Here is a 22,985-nt window from a genome sequence, read left to right as displayed (position 1 = left end):
GCGTCTGCCATTGTGTAATTCCTAGCCTAGAATGTCTACAAGGCGACGCACGTCTAAGTACATTATTTTAGGGGCGAAGCTCTTTAAAGCGGCACGCGTTCGTCCCCGTCGTAGTGCGTAACCAGTCTTAACGCTAGTACCAGATCTTGACCTCCAAGGTGGTGCCGGTGGGAGATTTCTCCTGTGCGTTGTTGAACACTAAAAAATTCGCAGCGTGCGCGTTAACTAAAAGCGGAATTCTTCTGTCTCTCATTCCCCATTAGCAGCCATTGGCATGTTCGTTCCAGTAGGAAACGTTAGTAGAAGTAGAAGTGTAAGTGTTAGCTAAAAGCCGACTTCTTCTGTCTCTCATTCCCATTAGCAGCCATTGTTTACCTCCAAGGTAGTGCCTGGTGAGATTTCTCCTGTGCGTGATTAAACAATAAAAATTTTGTTCAAAACGCCGTTGATTGATGAAATAAACCAACGAAAGACGCCAGATGTTTTCTAAAAGCAAAACGAAAAGACGCCAGATGTTTCTAAAGCAAAACGAAAAGACGCCAGCTGCTTAACGAAAGACGCCAGATGTTTTCTAAAGCAATGGTTTCCTAAACAATGAAAATTCACAGCGTACATGTAAAATTAAAGTGAGCTGCAAGTCGTCATAACCCTCATCGAACCTTTAGTGTAAACGCGCCCGATCTCACGTCGGTGATGATGTACTGGGCAGAATTCACGGAAGATTCACGGTTTACCGATGAACCTCCGCAGCTTCGCCCACTCATCATCATTCACTCCGTGAATATGCTGTGATTTTTTGGTTTGGATTAGCGTGATGCTATGAGTGAGGCCGACGCTTTTACGACGCTTGCGCTAAGTTCGCCACCTCGCGGTCTGTTAAGGCATTTACAAAGTTGAACTTCTATTGAAAACGCGCCGAATGGGACGGACGTGTAACGCGTTGCAGGTGCTAATCGCGGAGGCCACAGTAATGACGAGTTACTTTACCTTACGGCTCCCAGAGGGCAAACCACCCCGCCGACCGCGAGAGTGGTAGATATAAAAGGCGCGTTTGTAAAGCCTCTAGAGTCTGTGACTGTGGCGCAGTGGATAGCATGCCCGGCATCTCTTGTAGTGGACCGAGCGGTCGCGGGTTGACACAACCTTTTGACACAACCTTTCTCGTGAAGTCTTGGTGGACCCCGGCATAAAGCACTTTCGTGTTAAAAAAACGGCAGGAAGAGGAATATGTCATAGTCATGTATAGTACGGTATAATAGTGCAGGAAAGGGAAATGACGGTGAGGAGAAGGAGTATGGGGGAGGGTGAAGCAGGACATAGCCATGTATGGCGTGACGCAGGCAAAACCATGTATAGCCCAGCCACCTAAAGCATGGCCGTTATAGCAAGGGGCGGGAAAGGGAAGTGAAGGGCAGGAGGAGAGAAAGGAGTATGCTGTCATCATATTGCCACGCGCGCTCCTTTTTGTATTGCTATGTAACCGGTCCGTTACACGTAAAACCACTGCTTTCACAAACCGCACCCAAATGTCTGGGTGCGGTTTATTTTAGAATCTTCTGATACGCTTCACCGCGCAAACGCGATCAGTTGAGTTTATTCCGGAACTAGCGCGGCCACTAGCGATAAGACACGAATGTTCAATGCCGCTTGTATAAATGCCGATGCGCCTAACCACATCTCAGATTACTCAACGGCCGATGACTGTTCCCGCCGCTATCAGTGCACAGCGTGTATCGCTTGTACTGAGAGCTTTCATTTTCCGGGTACAAGTTCACCCAAATAAATAGTTTTGTATTTCCCAGTCTTCTTGCCGCCTTCTTCAACGTCACAACTACATGAAATCTGGTGGAAGTGCTGTTCGTTCATGTTCCGGACGCTCCCGTCAAGCCGCGAACCCAGCTCAAGACGCGAAGAAGAAGCCGACACCTTCATGGAGTCGCGCTACCCGCATACTCAAGAAACTACCCCCCCCCCCTCAATAAAAACTCCTACCGGACAAGCAAAAAGCCACGACGATGACGGACGCAGTGACCCCTGCAGTGATCGATGCAGCCACCCAGAGAGCCGCCGACCTTCCATGGATCGCCAAGCCCAGACCCCGAAATCTGGCTCGAGCCGTTCGAAAGGGTCTCAACATTTAACAACTGGAACTCGGAGGTCAAGCTGCGCCACGTGTACGTTTGCCCGGAAGACGCAGCAAGGGCCTGGTTCGAGAATCGCGAGTCCACTCTTCGAACCTGGGACATCTTTCGCAGCGCGTTCTTGGAAACGCTCACGAGCGTCGTTCGGAAGGAAGGGCCGCGGCCTTGCTGGAGACACGGGTGGAACTCCCGAACGAAAGCGTAACTATCTTCGCGTGGGAAATGACCCGACTATTCCGCCACGCCATGCCCGAGCAGAAGAAAGTCCATTTCCTCAGGCAAGGAGCTCTTCGCTGGGCCGATGCGGTACCCACCCCCGACAGTTCAAGGATTTGTCTCAGAAGCGACGACGATTGAGAAGACGCTGGAAATGCGCACCCGCCAGTACAATCGCCGATCGATTCAAGACAGTGCAGCAATTTACACACTCGGCACCGACGACCTGCGCGAAACGAACCGAGCGATCGTGCGGGAGGAACTGGGCAAGTTGTTACCCTCACCACAGCCTCAAGTGGACTCGATTGTGGAAATCGTACGGGAAGAAAACCAGCAGTCACTTGGGATTCCTGAGACAGCGCAGCCTCAGCCTGAAGCTATGAGCTACGCTGCTAAAGTGCATCGTAACGCTCTCCCTCCGCGCCCACGTGAAGACGCCGCACCGCCGCAGTTCCCCCTCCAGACACAGCCTCCGCTGCCACCAACGCCATAGAGCCCACCTGTTGGCCAGCGCTACACCCCGAGGAAGACCACCTGTTTGGCGCGCCCCCGACCACCGCCCATTCTGCTACCATTGCGGAGAAGCTGGCCACACCTATCACCGCTGCCAGAACCGTCAGATGGGACTACGTGTTCTCACCATCGATGCGACGCGTCCACAGGGCTGCGAAAGACCAGGCGACATCGCAGATTACCTCACAGGAGTGCAGTGGACACCCCGACGACATTCCCGTTCGGCGTCGCCAGGCCGCTACATGTCACCGCAACGCCGGCAGTACACTAGCCCTACTCGGGACTGATCCACGAGCCCTTATCCGGAAAACTAAGGGCAGCAACCGATGAAGGTGCGGTTGCTGTACGACGAAATACCGAAGACACCTCCCCCCCCCGCCCCGCCCCCCCCGCCGACGAAGCGGCGACGAAATCTTAACAACACGGCGCAAGCCGAACTTGACGACGAAAGCGTTCGTTCGGGAGCCCTGACGACGAAACTTCATGGTGGGAAGACCTGACTACACCACGTAGAAGCAGCGGAACAAACCGACGTCGCTGTGACCCGACGCCGCGACCTAATCGCAACGAAAGACGACGAACTAGCGACCTCGACGTTCCCATCGGCGGCCGCAATGTCACCGCCCTCGTAGACACTGGAACCGACTATTCCATCGTCAGTGGGCCGTTCCCCACGTAGTTGAAGAAAGTAAGGACCGCCTGGGAAGGCCCCGAAATCCGGACTGATGGAGGCCATCTAACAACGCCATTTAGAGTCTGCACAGCAAGAGTCACCATCAATAAGTTATCATGCGACCTTCGTAAAGCTGCAGCATTGCTCCAGGGATGTCATACTTGGCACGGACTTCCTCAACCATCACTGCACCGTCATCGACTGCAGAACCAAGTGGATAACTTTATCATCGGACAAAGCGACACCGCCAGGTACGAAGCCATGTCACCATGCCTTGAGCGTCCTCGAGGATCAAGCCAATAATCTGCCTCACTCCAGGGTCATTATTTCCGTCGGCACCGAAAAATCTGAAGACATTGAAGGCGTCATCGAGAGCAATCAGGGTATGCTGCTAGACCGTGACGTTTGCATCGCAGGAGGCATTGCTCGTAGGCATTGCATGAAGGAAAAGGATGTGTGATGCTAACGAACTGCAGCCAAGAATACGGACACCCGTGTAGGGGCACGACGACTGCATACACCGAGGAAATCGTGGCCGTCAGCGATGCGTTTGCCATTTCAGGATCGGATGAAGCTACAACGACGACCCCAAGACCACAACCATCCTTGTACGTCAGCTCAAATCTTCCCGCTCGCCAACAGCAACAGCTCCGATGCCTTCTGCAGCAATACAACGACTATTTCTCGTCGTCATCAAAGGTTCTACGAACGCCCCTTCCTAAGCACCGCACCATAACGGAAGAAAATGCTTGACCATTCTGTCATAGTCCCTGTTTCGACGCGGGAACGAGAAGCTACAAAGCGACAAGTCGACGAAATGCTGCAAGATCACATAATACACTCTTCGAAGAGTCCGTGGGCATCACCAGTAGTCTTGTTAAAGAAGGATGGCACTTTGCGTTTCTGTGTCGATTACGTCGCCTGAACAAGATCATGAAGAAAGGCGCATATCCACTCCCACGTATAGACGACACCTTGGATTGGCTCTGTAACGCAAAATACTTTTCTTCGATGGACCTAAAGACAGGCAAATTGAAGTCGACGAGAGAGACCGCAAGAAGACAGCCTTTATAACAGCCGACGGCCAGTTTGAGTTCAAGGTCATGCCATTTGGTCTTTCCTCGGCGCCTGCGACCTTCCAGCGCATTATGGACACAGTGATGGCTAGATTAAAGTGGCAGACTTTTCTTATCTACCTGGATGACGTCGTCGTCTTCGCTACCAGTTTTGATGAACACTTCCAACGCCTTGGAACAGTGCTTCAGGCAATCAGGTCATCAGGCCTAACACTCAAACCGTAAAAGTTCCCATTCGCGTACCAAGACCTCGTGTTCCTAGGACGCTTAATTCATAAGCAAACCTGGAGTCTACCCTGACCCGCAGAAGACCGCCGCCATCGCTACATTGCCGCTACCCGCCGAGGCTCAATTTGTCGGCCTGTGTGCCTATTACAGGCGGTTTGTCAAAAACCTTGCACGCATCGCCGAGCCACTTACTAAACTGGCCAAGACCGACTTCGAGTTTAGTGGAAAACGACGCAAGTCGAAGCGTTTCAAGAACTGAAACGACGCTTGCCAACGCCTGCGATACTTGCGCATTTCGACAAAAATACTCCCATACGGAAATCCCCACCGACGCAAGCAGCGTAGGACTCGGCGTCGTACTTGTGCAGAGAACTGACGGACTGTAAAGGGTTATCATTTATGCTAGCCGGTGGGTATCCAAGGCGGAAACCAACTATTCGTCGACATAAAAAGAGTGCCTTGCCATCATCTGGGCTACGTCAAAGGCCCTTGAAAGTTGTGAGCGACCACCGCGCCTTGTGTCAGCTAACCTGCAGGAGCCTTCAGGTCGCCTCGCACGAGGGAGTCTGAGACTTCAAGAATTCGACATTACCGCCGTTTAAAAGCCCTGACGTAAGCACTCTGACGCCGACTGCTTGTCCCGCGCACCAGTTGGTCCGCCGCAGTATGACGATCTCGACGAAGACAGCTTCTTGGGACCCATAAGTGCCGACGACATCGCCGAACAACAGCGAAGCGATCCGGGACTGAGAAGTCTGGCAGAGTACTTGGAAGGCAATACCACTGTTGTACCGAAGGTATTCAGGCGAGGATTGGCGTCATTTTTCTTGCAGAACGACGTCCTCGTAAAGAAGAACTTGTCGCCGGCCCCAGCCAACTACCTTGTTGTTGTATCTTCGCCACTGCGACCAGAAATTCTGCAGGTCCTGCACTACAATCGGGCGGCTGGTTCCCGCACGCTCGCGAGGATACAAGTTATCTTATTTCTCCAGACCTTTATCTACGCGGAGCGACCACGCCCTTAACATTACAACCTGTTTGACCCGCAGTGACATGTTCAAATATAGCTTTTTTCCTGCAACTATAGATGCCTGGAATTTGTTGCCCGGAAGTGTGCGTTGCTTACCACTCAAAGAATTTCTGGAAGCCTGTTCATGAATGTTGATTTGCTGTTATTGTTTTGTTTTCTTTTCCCACCCCTGCAATAGCCTCATAGAGGCTGCATTATGTAAAAATAAATAAATAAATAAATAAAAGCACTACTGGCTATGCCTTACCGCCGACGTCGCTCGTAACGTGAGGACATGCCGGGACTGTCAGCGACGCAAGACACCGCCGACAAAGCCAGCCGGATTTCTTCAGCCAATCAATCCACCTCTTAGACCATCAGATCGGGATCCATCAGATCGGGATGGACTTGCTGGGGCCATTTCCGACGTTGACATCTGACAAGAAGTGGATCGTCGTAGCCACGGACTACCTCATCCGCCACGCCAAGGGCCCAGCCTAAAGGGCTGGGCCCTGCCCAGTGTGACGCAAGCTGGCAAAAAAAGTGCTCCACACTCGCCGTCATGTCTACGAGTGGCGCTGACTAATACTCCCAGGTTTGCATGCACATAAACATCCGATAAAGAGGACGAGGGGGCGACCGCCGCCGTAGCTCAACTGGTAAGAGCATCGGGCGCGTAGTCCGAAGGTTGCAGGTTCGGTCCCTGCTGGCGGTAAGTTGTCTTTTGGTCAACTTTACTTTGTTAACATCTATATCACTGTTACTAAAACACACTTAAAACAGTGCAATTAACGTCCCCTAGATATTCCTTGGCTTAATTAACTGCTGGTTTTCATTAGAGTTGTGTCAAAGAAAAAGAAACGAGCCCTTAAGATGCCCTGCCTTAACTCGAGCCATTCTGTCACGCGTGCCGCTTTTGAATGCGTTGTTGCCATGCAGTTCGCCGCTTTGATCGCAGAAATATTAGTAAGAATACTCAATTAAGCAATCACGCAAGTATGAACGCGCTCTGCTTCTAGTGTCGCAAGGCGGCTTTGGTTCCGTAGATATTTTTAAGAATACTTATATTCAAGCAAGGCGTACAGCAATCAGCAGTGTTATACGGTGGCTACACTTCGTCAGTGCAGTGCAAGTCCACGCATCGAACAAACCTGCAGGTTTATCTGCCACATGCTTGGCAAAGCTGGACTCCATGAATGCGTTTACGAGCGAAGCCAGGCTTACTTTCGCCAGTTGCATTGATCGTACCACACCTTGCAGCCATGAGGAATCGTTCAAGAGGAAATGTTGCTGGAGCGAACGAATGTGTACTGGTCAAGGTCTTGACTCAGACAATTTTAAGTGTCGAAAGCTCCAGCGACATTCAACGATTTTTCCATCTATCCATCTTCCCTTGATCTTGCACAAAATCTTACGACTTCAAAAGTAAGATTGGACGTATTCATAGTAGCCTATAAACCTGGTGGTCACATGCGCGTGCACTTAAAAAATAGACCTTAACTTCATTGGCTCCATTGTGGAAAATTTGCGCACCCCACACGAAGACACAACGAAAAAAGTTCACAAGGACCAGCGCAGTCCTTGTGAACTTTTTTCTTTGTGTCTTCATGTGGTGTCCGCAAGTTTTCCACAATGGAGCCAAACCAACTAGCCCGTCTTTTCGTCTTATTGCAGTTCATTAGGCTCAACTGGGTTATCCTACACATTGCCCCTGTGTTGTCCCGATCCCCTGCACTTTTACGATGAATTCTAATGTGAAAACACCATCTCGTTCAACATTCAACTCTTGCATAGGATCTCTAAGACCCGACGCTTTCATCATGACTCGCTCAGAATAATGACATAGGATGGTTCATTCTGAGTAAGCCAGACGCAAAGTCACTTGTAATTGTCCCGCAAGCTTACGCAGATTTCCTAAATGAATGAGCTCAACTCGCTTATTTATAACCACGAAATAAGTGGACTGCTTCAAAGCATCGCCGAGTTCTTTTACATCGCAGCGAGAGAGTCGACTGTCGCATGAGATGAGAAAATCAGTTACGCTTTCCAGCTGCGTATTCTCGCTCACTAAGGAGTGCTGTACCTCTTCGGCAGCGGGTGACATTCTCGCCTGCCACCAGGACTCGACGAAAAAGTGGTTTGCAGCGGCAGATGGAGTGGCTGCAGTACGAGTTGTTGTCGTTCGCCTCGCAGTTCTCGTGCCGGGAACAGCTCTCCCCAAGCTCGATACCTGTGATTTCGAAGAGGATTGTATAAGGACACATTCCTACTGCTCGTTATATGAATAAGCCACCAAGTATTGAGGCACATCGACGGCATTTCGTTCAGTTTCTTTTTGCCGCCAGCTGTCACAATGACCTGAAATAATTCGATATTTCCGCCATGACTTATGCTGGAACGCACAGTCACAGCGAAAGCTGGAAGAGCGGCATTTCTAGAGGCCGTTTGTAAGCTCTCTTGGGGCTACTAATACAAGTACACTAGCAAGGTACCCACTACGCCATAAATCACAATATATGTGAAGTTTAGAAGCACCTACAACGCCATTATTCGTCATTCTGCGCAGAAGCGAGGTTCCAGCTACACATCTGTAAGGAATTATGTGCACTTTGTTTACTTGACGACTGTTGACGCTGAAGAATTGTGGCTCAGCCCTTTGTCATGGGTTGGAAGCTTTAAACGACTCACCAGTTACGTAATTCGCATTGTGTGACGCCCGGTCGCTATTTCACTTTCCCATCATGTAATATAACATACGCGTTCTTGTGCTAGTTGGTGCATGGTCTGACAAAAATTTGGAGGCACAAAGGAACAAGGACAAGAAATGACAGGACTGGTGTCATTTCTTGTCCTTGTTCTTTTGTGCCTCCAAATTTTTAGATGCGAAGTATCTTAAGGCGGAGCTCAATCCGGTGGTGGTGGTGGTGGTGGTGTGCGGCGTGACCACCCTTACTGCGCATGCGCATACCCTCTTCACACACCTCCTCTCCACTCACCCTCTCCCCTTCCCCTCTCCCATACCCCTCCCCCTTTCCACTCTTCCTCTGAAACGCGGGCTAGACATGCCGAAATTCTCTCCTGCGCAACGCCGCGATGAGCTCGAGCGCATGCGCGTCCCCTCCCCTTCTCTCTCCTCTCCTACGCTGCCCCCCTCTCGCCCGCCTGTCGACCGCGTACCCCGCTCGCCCTGTGAGAATTAACGGCCAGGCTAGATGGAAGATATGAAGCGCGTAGCATCCCTCTTCGGGTTCCACGACGCGAGGTTGGTAGCATGCCCAACGAACGCCAACGGAACGCGATCGTGCAAGTGCTCCGGCTTCGCATCGCCTCATGGTCCCCTTAGCGGGAGATGGTGTAATTTTGTAATATAACACACGTCGACGCGAGAAAGAGACTGAGAGAGGGGGGAAGAACTTTACTGAGACCCTGAGGAAAGGGATCATGGGCTTATGGGCTTCCTTGGCAACCAATGCAAGTAAGATAAAAAGTTGGGCGAGTTGGGCGAAAAGAAGTACACGGGACGACGCGCGTCGTCCCGTGTACTTCTTTTCGTTGTGTGCCGTTTTCTCGCGCCCCTCAGTCATCATGAACCAATGCAAGTGCACTTGCGAGGAACCCACTACGCTATAAATCATCATAATTTCTGTGAAGTGGGAAGCAGCCACTATGCCATTTTTCGTCATTCAACGGAGAGCCGTAGTACCCGCTAAAAACATGTAAGGCATTATGCGCACTTTGTTGGTGTTGTGCCTGATGACGATGAAGAATTATTGCAGAGCCCTTTGTAATGGGTTGGAGGCATCCAACAGCCCACTCGTCGCGCAATTCGCATTGTGTGATGCCTGGTTGTTATTTCACTCTTCTACCACACTAAATTACATATGTTAATGTGGTTCCTTCCGCCCATGAAGCCTGTACAGCGTCTTTTTGCAAGGCAGTTTAATGCACCGGCCTGGCTCAGAGGTAGAACACTGGGCTCCCACGCAAGGGGCCCAGGTTCGAACCCCGATCCATCCTGGAAATTTTTTCTTATTTAGTTTTTTTTTTTCTTATTTCGAGCGATAGTGGTTACGGACACCGGCGGCGGCGGCGGGCAACTACGGCGCCAATAACGGCCGTTGAAATGATCTCATAACAGCTTTCGCTGTAAAAATTGTATAATAAAGCGCTCCCAGTCGCTTGACTTCGGCACACACAAAAATTCGGCAGATCCCACGCACTGTGGGAATCGATGTAATGCGAAGCAGCCAGCAAAGAGCTGCATACATCGCCTTGTTTGTCTTTGAGCCAAATGAAATCATTCATGCCATGGCATCTAGTCCACCATATATCGCATGTTTGCCATGCACGCATGCATGCACAATCTAGTGTACACCATGCCAATGAAACGCATATTCTGGTATATAAATGCATGACCTGTCGTTTATGTTCGTCACGCACTCGTGTCATGCCATACCAATTTTGGTATATACCACGTTAACAAAACGGGCGGAAGCGCACCATGACAGTGGCATGTAAATCATACCGTACATGACATGCATAACATGATTCACATGTTAAGACCTCTCATTTATGTTCGTCATACAGTCACATCCCGCAATACCAATTTTGGTGTATATAAAAGGAGCGAAATCGCCGCGAGTGCACCATGAGTAGAGCATGTAAATCATGCCATACATGACATGAATATTATGGTTTTTCATGTTACCACCTGTGACTAATATTCATCATACAGTCACATCGCGCAATGCCAGTTTTGGTGTATATCAAGCTATCGAAACGGCCGCGAATGCAGCATGAGCGTGGCATGTAAGTCATGACATACATGGCATGCATGTCATAGTTTTCATGTTACCATCTGTTATTCATGTTCTTCATACAGTCACACCGCGCAATACCAAATTTGGTGCATATCAATCTAGCGAAACGGCCACGAGTGCGCCATGAGCATGGCATGTAAATCATGTCGTACATTTCATGCATGTCATGATTATCATGTTACCACCTCTCATTTACGTTCGTCATACAGTGGCGTCGCGCAATACCAATTTTGGTGTATACCAAGCTAGCGAAACGGCCGGGAATGCACAATGAGCGCGGCATGTAAATCATGACATACATAACCTGCATGTCATGATTTCCATGTTACCACCTCTCATTTACGTTCGTCATGCAGTCGCGTCGCGCAATACCAATTTTGGTGTGTCAAGCAAGCGAAACGGCACGAGTGCGTCATGAGCATGACATGTAAATCATGTCGTGCATGTCATGCATGTCATGATTTTCATGTTACCACGTCTCATTTACCGTCGTCGTACAGTCGCTTCGCGCAATAGCAATTTTGGTGTACATCGAGCTGGCGAAGCGGCCGCGAATGCATCATGAGCGTGGCAATTAAACCAAGACATACATGACATGCATGTCATGGTTTTCATCTTACCAACTGTCATTCATGTTCTTCATACAGTCACATCGCGCAATACAAATTTTGGTGTTTATCAATCTACTGAAACTGCCGCTAGCGCATCATGAGCGTGGCATGTAAATCAGGTCGTACATGACTTGCATGTCATGATTTTCATGTTACCACGTCTCACTTACGTTCGTCATACAGTCGTGTCGCGTAACACCAATTTTGGTGTATATCACGCAAGCGAAACGGACGCGAATGCACCATGAGCGTGGCATGTAAATCATGACATACATGACATGCATGTCATGGTTTTCATCTTACCAACTGTCATTCATATTCTTCATACAGTCACATCGCGCAATACCAATTTTGGTGTATATCAATCTAGCGAAACGGCCACGGGCGCACCATGATCGCGCCTGTAAATCATGTCGTACATGACACGCATGTCATGATTTTCATGTTACCACCTCTAATTTACGTTCGTCATACAGTCGCGTCGTGCAATACCAATTTTGGTGTATATCAAGCCTGCAAAACGGCCGCGAATGCACCATGAGCGTGGCATGTAAATCATGACATACATGTCATGGATGTCATGGTTTTCGTGCTACCACCTGTTATTCATGTTCTTCATAAAGTCACATCGCACAATACCAATTTTGGTGTATATCAATCTAGCGAAACGGCCGCGAGTGCGCCATGAGCGTGGCATGTAAATCATGTCATACATGACATGCATATCATGATTTTCATGTTACCACGTGTCAGTTATGTTCGTCATACTGAAATGTCTCGTCATACCAGTTTTCGTATGTATCTCTTCATTTAAACGGCCGCGAGCCGTTTAAATGTGCAGCATGTAAATGTAAATGCAGCACGTAAATGTGCAGCGTGTAAATCATGCTGCACATGACATGCGCCTCATGATTTTCATGTTAGGACTTGTCATTATGTTCGTCATGAACACATGTCACGCCGTACCAATTTTGGTATATATGAAATTAACGGAACGGCCGCAAGAGCCCAAAGACCGTGGAATGTAAATCATGCTGTTCATGACATGCGTGTCATGATTTTCATGATATGACCTGTCATTTATGTTCGTGATAAGGCCATGTTATGACACACCAATTTTGGTATACATCCGATTAACAGAACGGCCAGGGAGCCCAAAGGCCGTGGAATGTAAATCATGCTGTTCATGACATGCGTGTCATGATTTTCATGATATGACCTGTCATTTATGTTCGTAATAAGGCCATGTTATGACACACCAATTTTGGTATACATAAGATTAACGAAGCGGCCAGGAGAGCACAAAGTCGTAGGCGGCTAGATAGATAGATAGATAGATAGATAGATAGATAGATAGATAGATAGATAGATAGATAGATAGATAGATAGATAGATAGATAGATAGATAGATAGATAGATAGATAGATAGATAGATAGATAGATAGATACGCTCAAAGTCGCAGAAGTTCGCTAAGAAACGCTTCGCATTTCAAAAATGATAGAAATTACGGATCAGTTTTACCTCGAAGAAGGCAAAATACCTGCCTTATGGGCGACAGACAGCTCGGCGGTGGGAGATATGTGAACGTGATAAGATCTCGCGCATTGATTCCAAAAATTTATTTTGCTATAGTTGCGCCTTTTCTTTGCCTTCATGTAACCGCCATTGCTTCCGTCGACAACGCCCACTTTCTGCTTTCTGAGCTTGCTACAGAGCAGGCAGTGTTGCTTCGAGGTACGAACGAGATATGTCTTTGTGGGTGTGGTCTATAAATTTTCTTAAGAGAAAATGAATAAAGTGCCGCTTCACCGTAAAAGTAAATAAATTAGAAGCTGTACCAAGTAAAAAAAAATACTGAAGCGGCAGCACTATTCATGCAGGATGTATTACAAGCAAGTGACCACCGCTTTTTCTTTATTATTTTGGTATATAGAAGAAGTACACAAACCTTCCTAAACTAAGAAAGACACATTCAAGAAAGAACAAATCAATGTGTCAAACTCAAGATACGAACTAGAAATCACTCAACTGTCCAAGCTGATGAATATAAAGGAAAATAACTTGCTTATTGAATTATAACATTTTGTAGCGTTAGATACACAGGCCGATGTTGAGCAGTTTCGCGTGTCTTCCGGAAAGCCGTGCTGCGCAAGCGCGAGGAGCAGGGACGTCACACGGCGCACCGCTGGCGCGTCGAAGCCGCCGCGTGCTCCGCCGCGCGCGCCTCGCGGTCTGCGCATTCCAGAGGAGTGACGTCATAGCCGCGGTAGACGCACTGGCGCCGGCGCGCGCCCAGCAGTGCGCCTCCGTTGCGCTGTAGCCAAGTCTGACGCTGCGCCGGGCGTTGGGGCCATGGAGACGGCAGCGTGTTACTACACTAACCATCAAGCCGTCTTTGTGGCAATAGAGAAGCAACCTGACGTTGAGCAAAAAATAATTATACATGTGTCACATAATGTGTATACCGTGTGCGTGTCATTAAAGCAGCAGTAAGCATGATAACCAAGCTAATCCTAGACAACCAGGAAAGCTAAGAATAATCAGCTGAACCTTAGCTTACGCTAAATATATGCAGGCATAGCCGAGCTAAGCCACTGCTAAAGTTTTTTACTATGTTGCCACTACGCCAACTGCGCCGATCACGTCATTCACACGACCGGTCGCCCATTCTTATCTAGGGCAAGCATCATCCACAGTTGCACCACTGACCTTTTTCTTGCCCTGTGCCAACTTTTATCACCGACCTACAGACATTTCGAATGTGCAAAACGGCGGCACACAGGCTCTCGCGCAAAAAGGGGGGAAGCATCAAAAGGAAACGGAACAGCAAGGACTTAAACGTTTGCAGTAAAACGAGGGCCACATTAGAAGCTTGGATGATATGATGAAGGCGGTAGAGGCCTTTTGTTTGGAGCTGTAGAACAGTTCAGTCAAGCAACCTTGAGTGTAACCAAAGCGGGACAGGGTACTGATGTTCCTTGTGGAACAACCGATGAGGCTTGGAGGGATTTTCAACACTTGTCCCGCAGGAAAGCAGCTGGAGAAGGTGCTCTCAGAGTCAATATGGTCAGAAATGGAGCAAGTCTTATACTTGAGAAACTTGCGACATTTTGTAAATGTCCTAAAACCTCGACACTGAGTTGGAAAAACGCCGATAAAAAATTACCGACGATTACCCTAATGCGCAATGTGCATGCGCGCGGGCTTTTATTTTGTGTTACACGGAAATAAAGAATTTGAGACATGAAAACTTTCGGTAAAACGGCTGGCACGCGCACTTACTCGAGCCTTCATGTCGCTACGAAAGCAGACTGGTTGTATTGCTCGTTGTTGAAAGCGAACCGCTTACATTTTCAGCTCGCGCTCGCTTCTTACCCGGGCCTTTGGCCTGGTCCTGCAACCCAGTGCCTCCCATCTCTTCGCGGTCTGTAAAAGCGATCCCTGCTGCGGTTCGGCATTTTCTGCCCAATACAAACGGCCACTGTCGCCATTGTGGGGCCGACACATCGTTGCCTCTCTGCCCTTCCCACACAACTGCTCATGTGCTCTACCTTGTGCGGCGACGCTGAGCTTCTGTTTCGTCTGTGCGAACAGGAGCAATCCAGCCGGCCTCCGCTGGTTTCGTAGCGCATTGTACAGAAAGAACCAACCGACGATATTCTGTATCGGCGGCGCGAACTGCTGGGTTTTCTAGACTCGCCGAAGGTCGTTCTAAGATAACTGGCTCATACCCCGACGGCAATGTTGTTGTTGCCGCCTATGGGAATGGGTGAACGAGGAAATTCGCCCGACCTCGGCAAACGAAGAACAGTGTCGCGTGAAACGGGCGGATGCGGCGACGGCCAACAACGCTCAACGCAGGAGATCTGCGCTCTAATGCTTGGCGGAGACTTCGCCTTTAAGAGTGTAACACGACAGCATTATCGGGCCTACGACCCACAAGGATATATAGGCTAATCACATAACTATTCAACAAGACGTATCTAGACAAGGCTCTCAAGCATACAAATTAGCTGTAGTTGGCGAATATGGAGGTTGTCTGATTCTTGGCTTAATTGTCATTGGTGGGCAAATGGGAGAAGCCAGGATAAGGCCACAGGGGCGTAGCCAATGGGCGGGGGGGGGGGTTTCAACCCCTCCCCCCACCCCCGAAATTTTTCAATTTTGCTTGCGCATATGTACACGCACACATACAAAGGCACGCAAACATACATAAAATATAGGTGACCCCCCCCCCCCCGCATAAAATCTGGCTGCGCCCCTGGATAAGGCCTTTAATCGTGTGGCGGCGGATCACACCGCTAGCCGTAACTAGTAGTACACTCACAGCGGCAAGAGAGTGCTAGCAACTCTCTTTGCGAGAGTAAACGCTTGTCCCATATTTCACTCCCTTTTCAGGAGTGCTGGGAACTCTCTGCTGCACAGAGTAGGCACACTCTCTCGACAGAGTTCTGGTACTCTGGCTGAACGAGAGTGAACAAGCTCCCTCGCCAGAGTAGGAATTGCGTATCCTCGCCAGAGGATACGCAATTCCAACGTGTAAGAATGAGTGTACAGTAGAGCTTTAGTATCGGCAGAGTCCTTCAATACTTCTACTGGTCATGAAGCTTCCGCGAAAGTTTGATATAGGCACAGGAGCAGCCACTAGGGGCACCCTCGCCCGTATGGGGGCATCGGAGCGGAGCCGGCGCTGCAGTTCTACGGCACGCATCGGAGCTGAAAAACGTGATTAACTGTACCCGTGAACGTTGATCATATCTTCAGAGCAATATTACCTTCAGGCACATTCGGGGAAGCTGCAATTTAGCGTCGAATGAGGCATTGGAGCACGAAATTCAAACGCATGCTGCCTCCGCTGTGCGATATTCGCAATGCCCATAGACTGTCGCGCCGCCAAGCGGAATTCAGGAGCATCCTCTCGAGGAGGGTTAGTAGACGACAAAATTGCAGCACTACGCAGTCGCTCCCTTATTCGGCTGTGCTAACCTCAGTGTTAACGCGTTGGCAAGGAAGGAACACTACGACTTGGCATGTTTCCCTGCATCAGTGAACAAACCGGGCCCTCCGTGACACGAGAAATCTGATTCGTTCTTGCGAGGCGCGAAGTTTTCGTGAAAATACGTGGCGACTCGCGCTTTCATTGCTACCCCACAGCGTACGCATACTATCAGCTTCGCGAGACTTTTCTGTAGCCACGTAGGTTAGTTAAATGTTATCGTCTGACATATTCAGTTGAAGCTCACCCTGTTTTACTTGTATATAGCATTGGTCAGTGTTTCTTGTAGTGCATGAATCCCATAACACTGTACGCGGGAGGTCGCGCAGGCTCGCGCTGTGCTCTTGTAAAACTGAGCGATCTCAAGTTGTCGATACATTAAAATATGCCTCTATCCTTTGTCAGCAAAGCGCTGTTACTAATCGTGCGAGCGACGTTTCAGTCATTCGAGGACGCGTCTGCTCCACGCCTTTCGTGGAGCGAACGCTTCCCACACCATCCTTCGCCAGTGTGTTGGTTTCATAGCCAGCGCTGCGCCGCTTGTTTTACAGCGAAAGCTGTTATGAGATCATTTCACCGGCCGTTTTTGGCGCCGTAGTTGTCCGCCGCCGCCGCCGCCGCCACTGCCGCCGCCGCCGCCGCCGCCGGTGTCCGTAACCAGTATCGCTCGAAATAAGAAAAAAAAACGAAATCAGAAAAAAATTCCAGGATGGAACTAGGTTCGAACCTGGGCCCTCTGCGTGGGAGCCCAGAATTCAACCTCTGAGCCATGCCGGTGCTTGAAACTGCTTTGCAAAAAGGTCCTATACAGGCTTCATGTCGGGAAGGAACCACATTACCATATGCAATATAGCGTGGTAGAAGAGTAAAATAAGCACCAAGCGTCGCACAACGCGAATTCTGTAACCAGGTGTCACACAATGCGAATTGCGCAACGAGTAGGTTGTTGAATGCTTCCAACCCATTACCAAGGGCTCTGCCATAATTCTTCACCGTCATCAGGCACAGCATCAACAAAGTGCGCATAATGCCTTACATGCGTTTAGCAGGTACCAATGCTCTCCGTAGAATGACGAAAACTGGCACAGTGCCTGCTGCCCTACTTCTAGAAAAATTACAGTGATTTATAGCATAGTGGGTTCCTCGCAATTGCACTTGTATTGGTTGCCAAGGAGGCCCATAAGCGCATGATCCATTTCCTCGGGGTCTCAGTAAAATTACGATTTATAGCGTAGTGGGTTCCTCGCAAGTGCACTTGTAATGGTTGCCAAGGAAGCCCATAAGCGCATGATCCATTTCCTCGGGGTCTCAGTAAAGTTCTTCGCCCCCCCCCCCCCCCCCCCACGCCGTCTCTCTCCCACGTCAACGTATGTTATACAGCATGACGGGAGGGAAATAGCGACCGGGCGTCACCCAATGCAAATTACATAACTGGTGGGCCGTTTAAAGCTTCCAACCCATTACAAAGGGCTGAGCCATAATTCTTCCTCGTCATCAGTCGTCACGTCAACGAAGTGCACATAATGCCTTACAGACGTGTAGCTGGTGCCCCGCTTCTCCGCAGAATGACGAATAATGGTTTAGTAGGTGCTTCCCAACCTCACAAAAATTGTGATTTATGGCGTAGTGGGTACCTTTCTAGTGTACTTGTATTGTAGCCCCAAGAGAGCTTACAACGGGCTCTAGAAACGCCGCTCTTCCAGCTTTCGCTGTGACTGTGCTGCGGTTTCAGCGCAGGCCTGGCGTTTTTTGTACGTTTGTTGATAGGTGGCCGCACACTGCAAGCGATTTGCTCGTTGACCGATCTGAGAGCGAAATGTTCTCCGCGCCCAGACGTCTCTGTAATTGTAAACGTTGTGACGCGGAGTGGTCGAAGTTGTTTGGCGGAGGAAATTCTTCCGATTGCTTTCAGCAGTGATGTTGAAAGAAACCATCTTGACGACGAGGATTTTCACTGGACGTAGAAGACTGTGAAGGCACCGAGAGTGACAGCGACGGTGAACGATCAGCTGCTAACTCACGAGGAGCGAGTTGCACTTCACGTCCCCTCGTGCGTTAATGTTCTTTCACGCTCGTAAGTCACTTTGATTGTATTTAATGTATAATATCCTTGAGCGAGATCGAAAATTGAGGGCCGCTTAAGCTTCGCCTTTAAGAGTTGAACGCGATAGCGATATCCTGCCCCTAGTGCGCACTTCGAACACTACGAGTGTTTAACAGAATGCGCGCACTAAGGTGTGTGCCTTATGTAATGGGTAGCATGCTTTAAACTAAAAACTTTTTCAAAGTTGCGATGCACCCACTACGTGGCCTTAAGGGAATACCCGCAGTAATGTGTGTGCCTTTTGTAATGGGTGTCTGTCTTTAAACCACCAAGTCAGCATATTGACATGGTGTGACGCCCGATGGCAATGTACGCTTGTACCACGCAATATTACTGCGATATTACATCTCGTACTGTGACACCTGTGTACAGGACGCGTATTTTTGGGAAGCATGAAAGTTACTTTCAGTGCGGCTGGAAGCTGAGGCGTGGCTGTGTGGTAGAACACTTGCTTGCCACGCAGACAGCCCGGGTTCGATTCTCACTCGGACCTAAAATTTTTATTATTTATTTTATTTGCAGCTTTTTCGATTTTTCGGTCACGGACAAGATGATGACTTTTCGCTCACAGCCAACGGTGCCGACGCCGACGGCGGAATTTCTGCGATACGAGCTCTTTAACGCTATCGCGTTAAAATAAAAGCGTAGTTCCTCTTGTGCATTGCATGTATCAATTATTGTGGATATTATGGAGCGCCGCATGCCGCCAACACGCTCGAGCTCGACCAGAGAAGCGAAATGTTTAGAGCGTTGGAACGTGCAGTCACAGCCACAATCCACGCCTCTCGGCTAACTTCTTCGACGTTGCGAAAAGGATACGTGTGCATTCTTTTCGATATTCGTGTTTCGATCGTGCTGATCGAGCCTGCAACATGCGAGTGAAGTGAATTGCACACGGCTAGAGTTTCAGCATGGCTGTGGCACAAGCGTTACTGAATGGGAAGTTAAATGCTTGTGTTCCGTTGAAGACGTAACTCCGCGTTCCCGACTGCACAAGTAATGACGACGGCGTATTATGTTTGCAAACCATCACCACGTTAAACGTGCGGTCCCGTGCAGCAGCGATGGCGCTACTCGCTGGCGGCCTACTACTGCGGCAAATCCGTAAGGCAGGCTCGGTACAACGTATCTATAAACGTTGGCTCGGTACGTACTACCGCGGAGTGCCGTTCTGCTAATACGTCAATTTTAGTTCATGCAGTTTTATGTAGCACGCACAGGATTTCGCAAAGCATCGTTATGCACGGTAACCGGAGCTGAAATATAACATTTCACGCCACAGCAAATAATTAGGTTGCGAGTACTTAGCACTTTCCATGGTTTGGGAAAGTAGTTTAGTCTCATATCCAATTCAGCACAGCTCATGACTTCATCCGGTGAAAGTGGCACGGGCCGTACGTCCGCACGTACTATCTGTTCCTGTGCTGACAAACGGGTTGACCCTCCTCCTGGCGCCATCTTGAAAAGCACGGCGCGCCACCTATAGTTCGTGGGCATTGCGAATACTACCGCTATAAAAGTATGTTTCTTCCGTTTTCTCAAACCATCTAGTGGAAATCTGTGGACGATCCAGAGTCCTTCAAGGGCTCTGGCGGATTTTAATGCCTCGCGGAAGTACACTGGCTGCAACTCTTGAACGCGCATATCAAATCTTTAAGTCTACACACCTGGTGTTTGTATACGAATATATCTTAAAGTAGCCTCGTATTTATCGAACCAACAGTCAGTTTCAATGAAACAGAGCTTTGAATTTAGCAATTGAGGAGCACCAAGGAATACTTCATACGCCTTTTCCCTGTGTTTTTTTTTTTTTGCGTTGGTTTATCACTGAGGCGCCGTGCCGCGTTTAAAGTTCGGTCGCTCATGCAATACTGTGTAGTTTTGGCAGTGCTTCTTTACTGCTTTTAAGGCGGGAGCCTTGGATGCCACGTCAAACGCGAAAATTGACTGTCGGCACCGGCGGCATCGCGCGTCGGCGGCGTCAGCACGAGTAATGAAAAAAAAATCATCACGTGATGACGTCACCATATGACGTCACAGATCGCCAAGATTTGTGATGTCATCATGACGTCACGTAACGTGGCGTCAGACGATGACGTCATGACATGACATCGTCGCTTTGCATTGCCTCCGTGATCGGTGGACCGATCACGGAGGCAGTGCACAAACAGACGAGGTGCAGAAACCTTGCAATGCCTCCGATCCTGGAGGAAGTGCAAAACCACCTTAGGTGCAGACAGCTTTCAGAGGGGGGCGGGGGAGGATCAATACATCGACTGAAGAAAAAAGATTGTGTTAACCATTCGATTAGTCCAAGGCGAATGCTTAAAGGGACCCTGAAACGGTTTTTTGAAGTTTTGTCAGCGTTTAGGCAGGAGCATCCCCAAATCATTCGCACCAGAAATTAAGCGACGCACTGTGTACCAAGGCCGCTACGGAATTTATATCTATACCCTCCTCCTCACCATTGCCTTGCACCCTCAACTCACAGACACCCTTACATCGCCGGCGATCGCAGCGCTCTCATGAGCGCACTCGACGGTTTGAGCTTCGCCCAGCCATGGCCTCAGATATTGTGCGCCGACGGGTTGCGCGCAATCTCGGAGGCCCAACAAAGACGAAGCTCGCGGAGTGGTTGATATCTGCTCCGACAGGTGCCGCCACATTACCAGCAGATCTTATTTTATTCCCCTGTACGGCGACAATCTGCAAAAGCATGCGGACAAACAAAAATAATTCGAGAACGATCACCGATAAGCGTAAACTCGGGCAATGTGGTTGTGTCTTCAAGGGTGAAGTTACAGCCACAAAAACGTGGATCGTGGCGTTGAACGGATAGCGAGAGCGCGACGCTCATTGCAGCGACGAGCTGAAGGGATTCCGCTCGCCAGATGCCTCACGAACATTGCACGATGTCGCAGCTTTACAATGTGGTACACAACACGGCTAGGGCAATTAATTATGTCCAAGAAAAGAAACCTCGAGATAAACACTGTCGCTCAGCTCACGTCAACACGGAGTACGTTGTAACACAGGCAGACGACGCTCGCTGCCCACAGGAGGTTCAGTGACGTGTACTGGACATATCCAATCAGATCAGCCGCCTGCGTGACGTCGCGGTTCCAATACGACGCGCACTTGAAGTGGGCGGTTTGAAAACGCGTTTGGCTGAGCCGCTGTGATCGGTGGCGATTCGCAGCTTTAAAACCTTGTAATAAATTACACAGTTTACGCACAGAGCTTAAATCGGTCTGTAAATGATTCTCAGGACTTGCTCTACCGGTTCAATCTGTTCGTACAAAATCGTCAAAACCGTTTCAGGGTCCCTTTAAGATACATGTGAGTTTATTCCGCTCTTCAGTTGCAACTTCCACTAAATTATTATTGCGATAGCAATTATATATGGACAGTGTCGGCTGGTTTTTGCCGTCCCCGTCGCCGCCGTCATGCACCGTATATGTATAAGTATATATATATATATATATATATATATATATATATATATATATATATATATATATATATATATATATATAAAGTTCCAACGGAAAATAATTAAGAAAAATGCTTCTGAAGCGTGGAATAGAAGGAATAGAACCAGCAACCTCTCGCTCCGCAGCGCGTGGCGCTAGCCAGTACGCCACAAAGAGCAGGTCCTTCAGGTAGCTAACGGCGAGCGTTATATACACACCCTTTACCGCTGGCAGGACTCAGAGATGGCAGGCGCTTATAAGCGTTTCTTCATTACCAGCGAGATGGCGCGAGGAGCGCAACGGGCGCAGGGAGCGCTCATGTGAACGGGCGCATGAACGGGCGCATTTAAAAGTCGTCGGCCAGCTCGCTCGCTTCTACTAATATTTGCGCAGGGAGAACCTTGCCCTTCCGCTGTCTGATCGCGCGGTATACTCGAGGACAACTTTTCTTGGCAATGAAGGGAAAGCTACGGGGCGGAGCGCCTGCACATGTACTGCTACGCGGAGTAGTCCGGTTTGGCGCGTGTCTCGTAACGCCATGGAATGTGATGGCTAGCGCTGCATTTCGACGCAAACGCTGCTTAGCGTCTAAGGTACGGGTAAAAGGCGCGACTTTTTCACGCACGCAAAAAGCAAAGTGACAAAGTATAAAGTATATAATACAAATATCTCGCTCGTGCGCGCTGCGTTCCGTCTCAAAAAGCTACATGTAGAAAATGATGGATTATTTTATATATCTCACGCAGAAAATACGGACGCAATTGTGGGACTACATTCATTAGCGGTAGGATACGTGCAATTGTGGCTCTGTAGCATTCGCTTCATTGCCAAGAAAAGTTGTCCGCGAGTATAGTTGCTGCCGGGGGGCAGATGTTTATGCAGCGTAGCAGCGCGTCCATCACGGGCCGCTTTTCTTGCTATCCCATTCATTGCGTCGCCCTTGCGGCAAAACTGTGAATTTTAACACGAGAGTGTTTTATGGCGGGGTCCACCACGGTTCCACTGACGTATTTCCGTCACGGATATGACGTTGTAAAATATAAGGACTAACAGTGGACAAAGAAAAAAACCACAAGAAAAAGTTCTGTCACCGGGAATCGAACTTACGACCCCTCGCTCCGCAG

General features: G+C 49.2%; 1 protein-coding gene across 1 annotated transcript in view; it reads right to left on the bottom strand.

Moving 5' to 3' along the window:
- LOC119374516 (uncharacterized) overlaps positions 1-22,985 on the bottom strand; it is a 193,396-nt gene that overhangs the window by 106,662 nt on the left and 63,749 nt on the right. Inside the window, exon 3 of the mRNA XM_037644649.2 lies at positions 7,940-8,086. Coding sequence (XP_037500577.1) covers positions 7,940-8,086 — 147 coding nt within the window. The remainder of the gene's footprint in view (positions 1-7,939; positions 8,087-22,985) is intronic.

The sequence above is a fragment of the Rhipicephalus sanguineus genome, chromosome 11 (genome assembly GCF_013339695.2).
Source record: "Rhipicephalus sanguineus isolate Rsan-2018 chromosome 11, BIME_Rsan_1.4, whole genome shotgun sequence".
Taxonomy (NCBI): domain Eukaryota; kingdom Metazoa; phylum Arthropoda; class Arachnida; order Ixodida; family Ixodidae; genus Rhipicephalus; species Rhipicephalus sanguineus.
The sequence above is the reverse complement of the archived record's forward strand: the minus strand, read 5'-3'. Positions and strand labels throughout refer to the sequence as shown.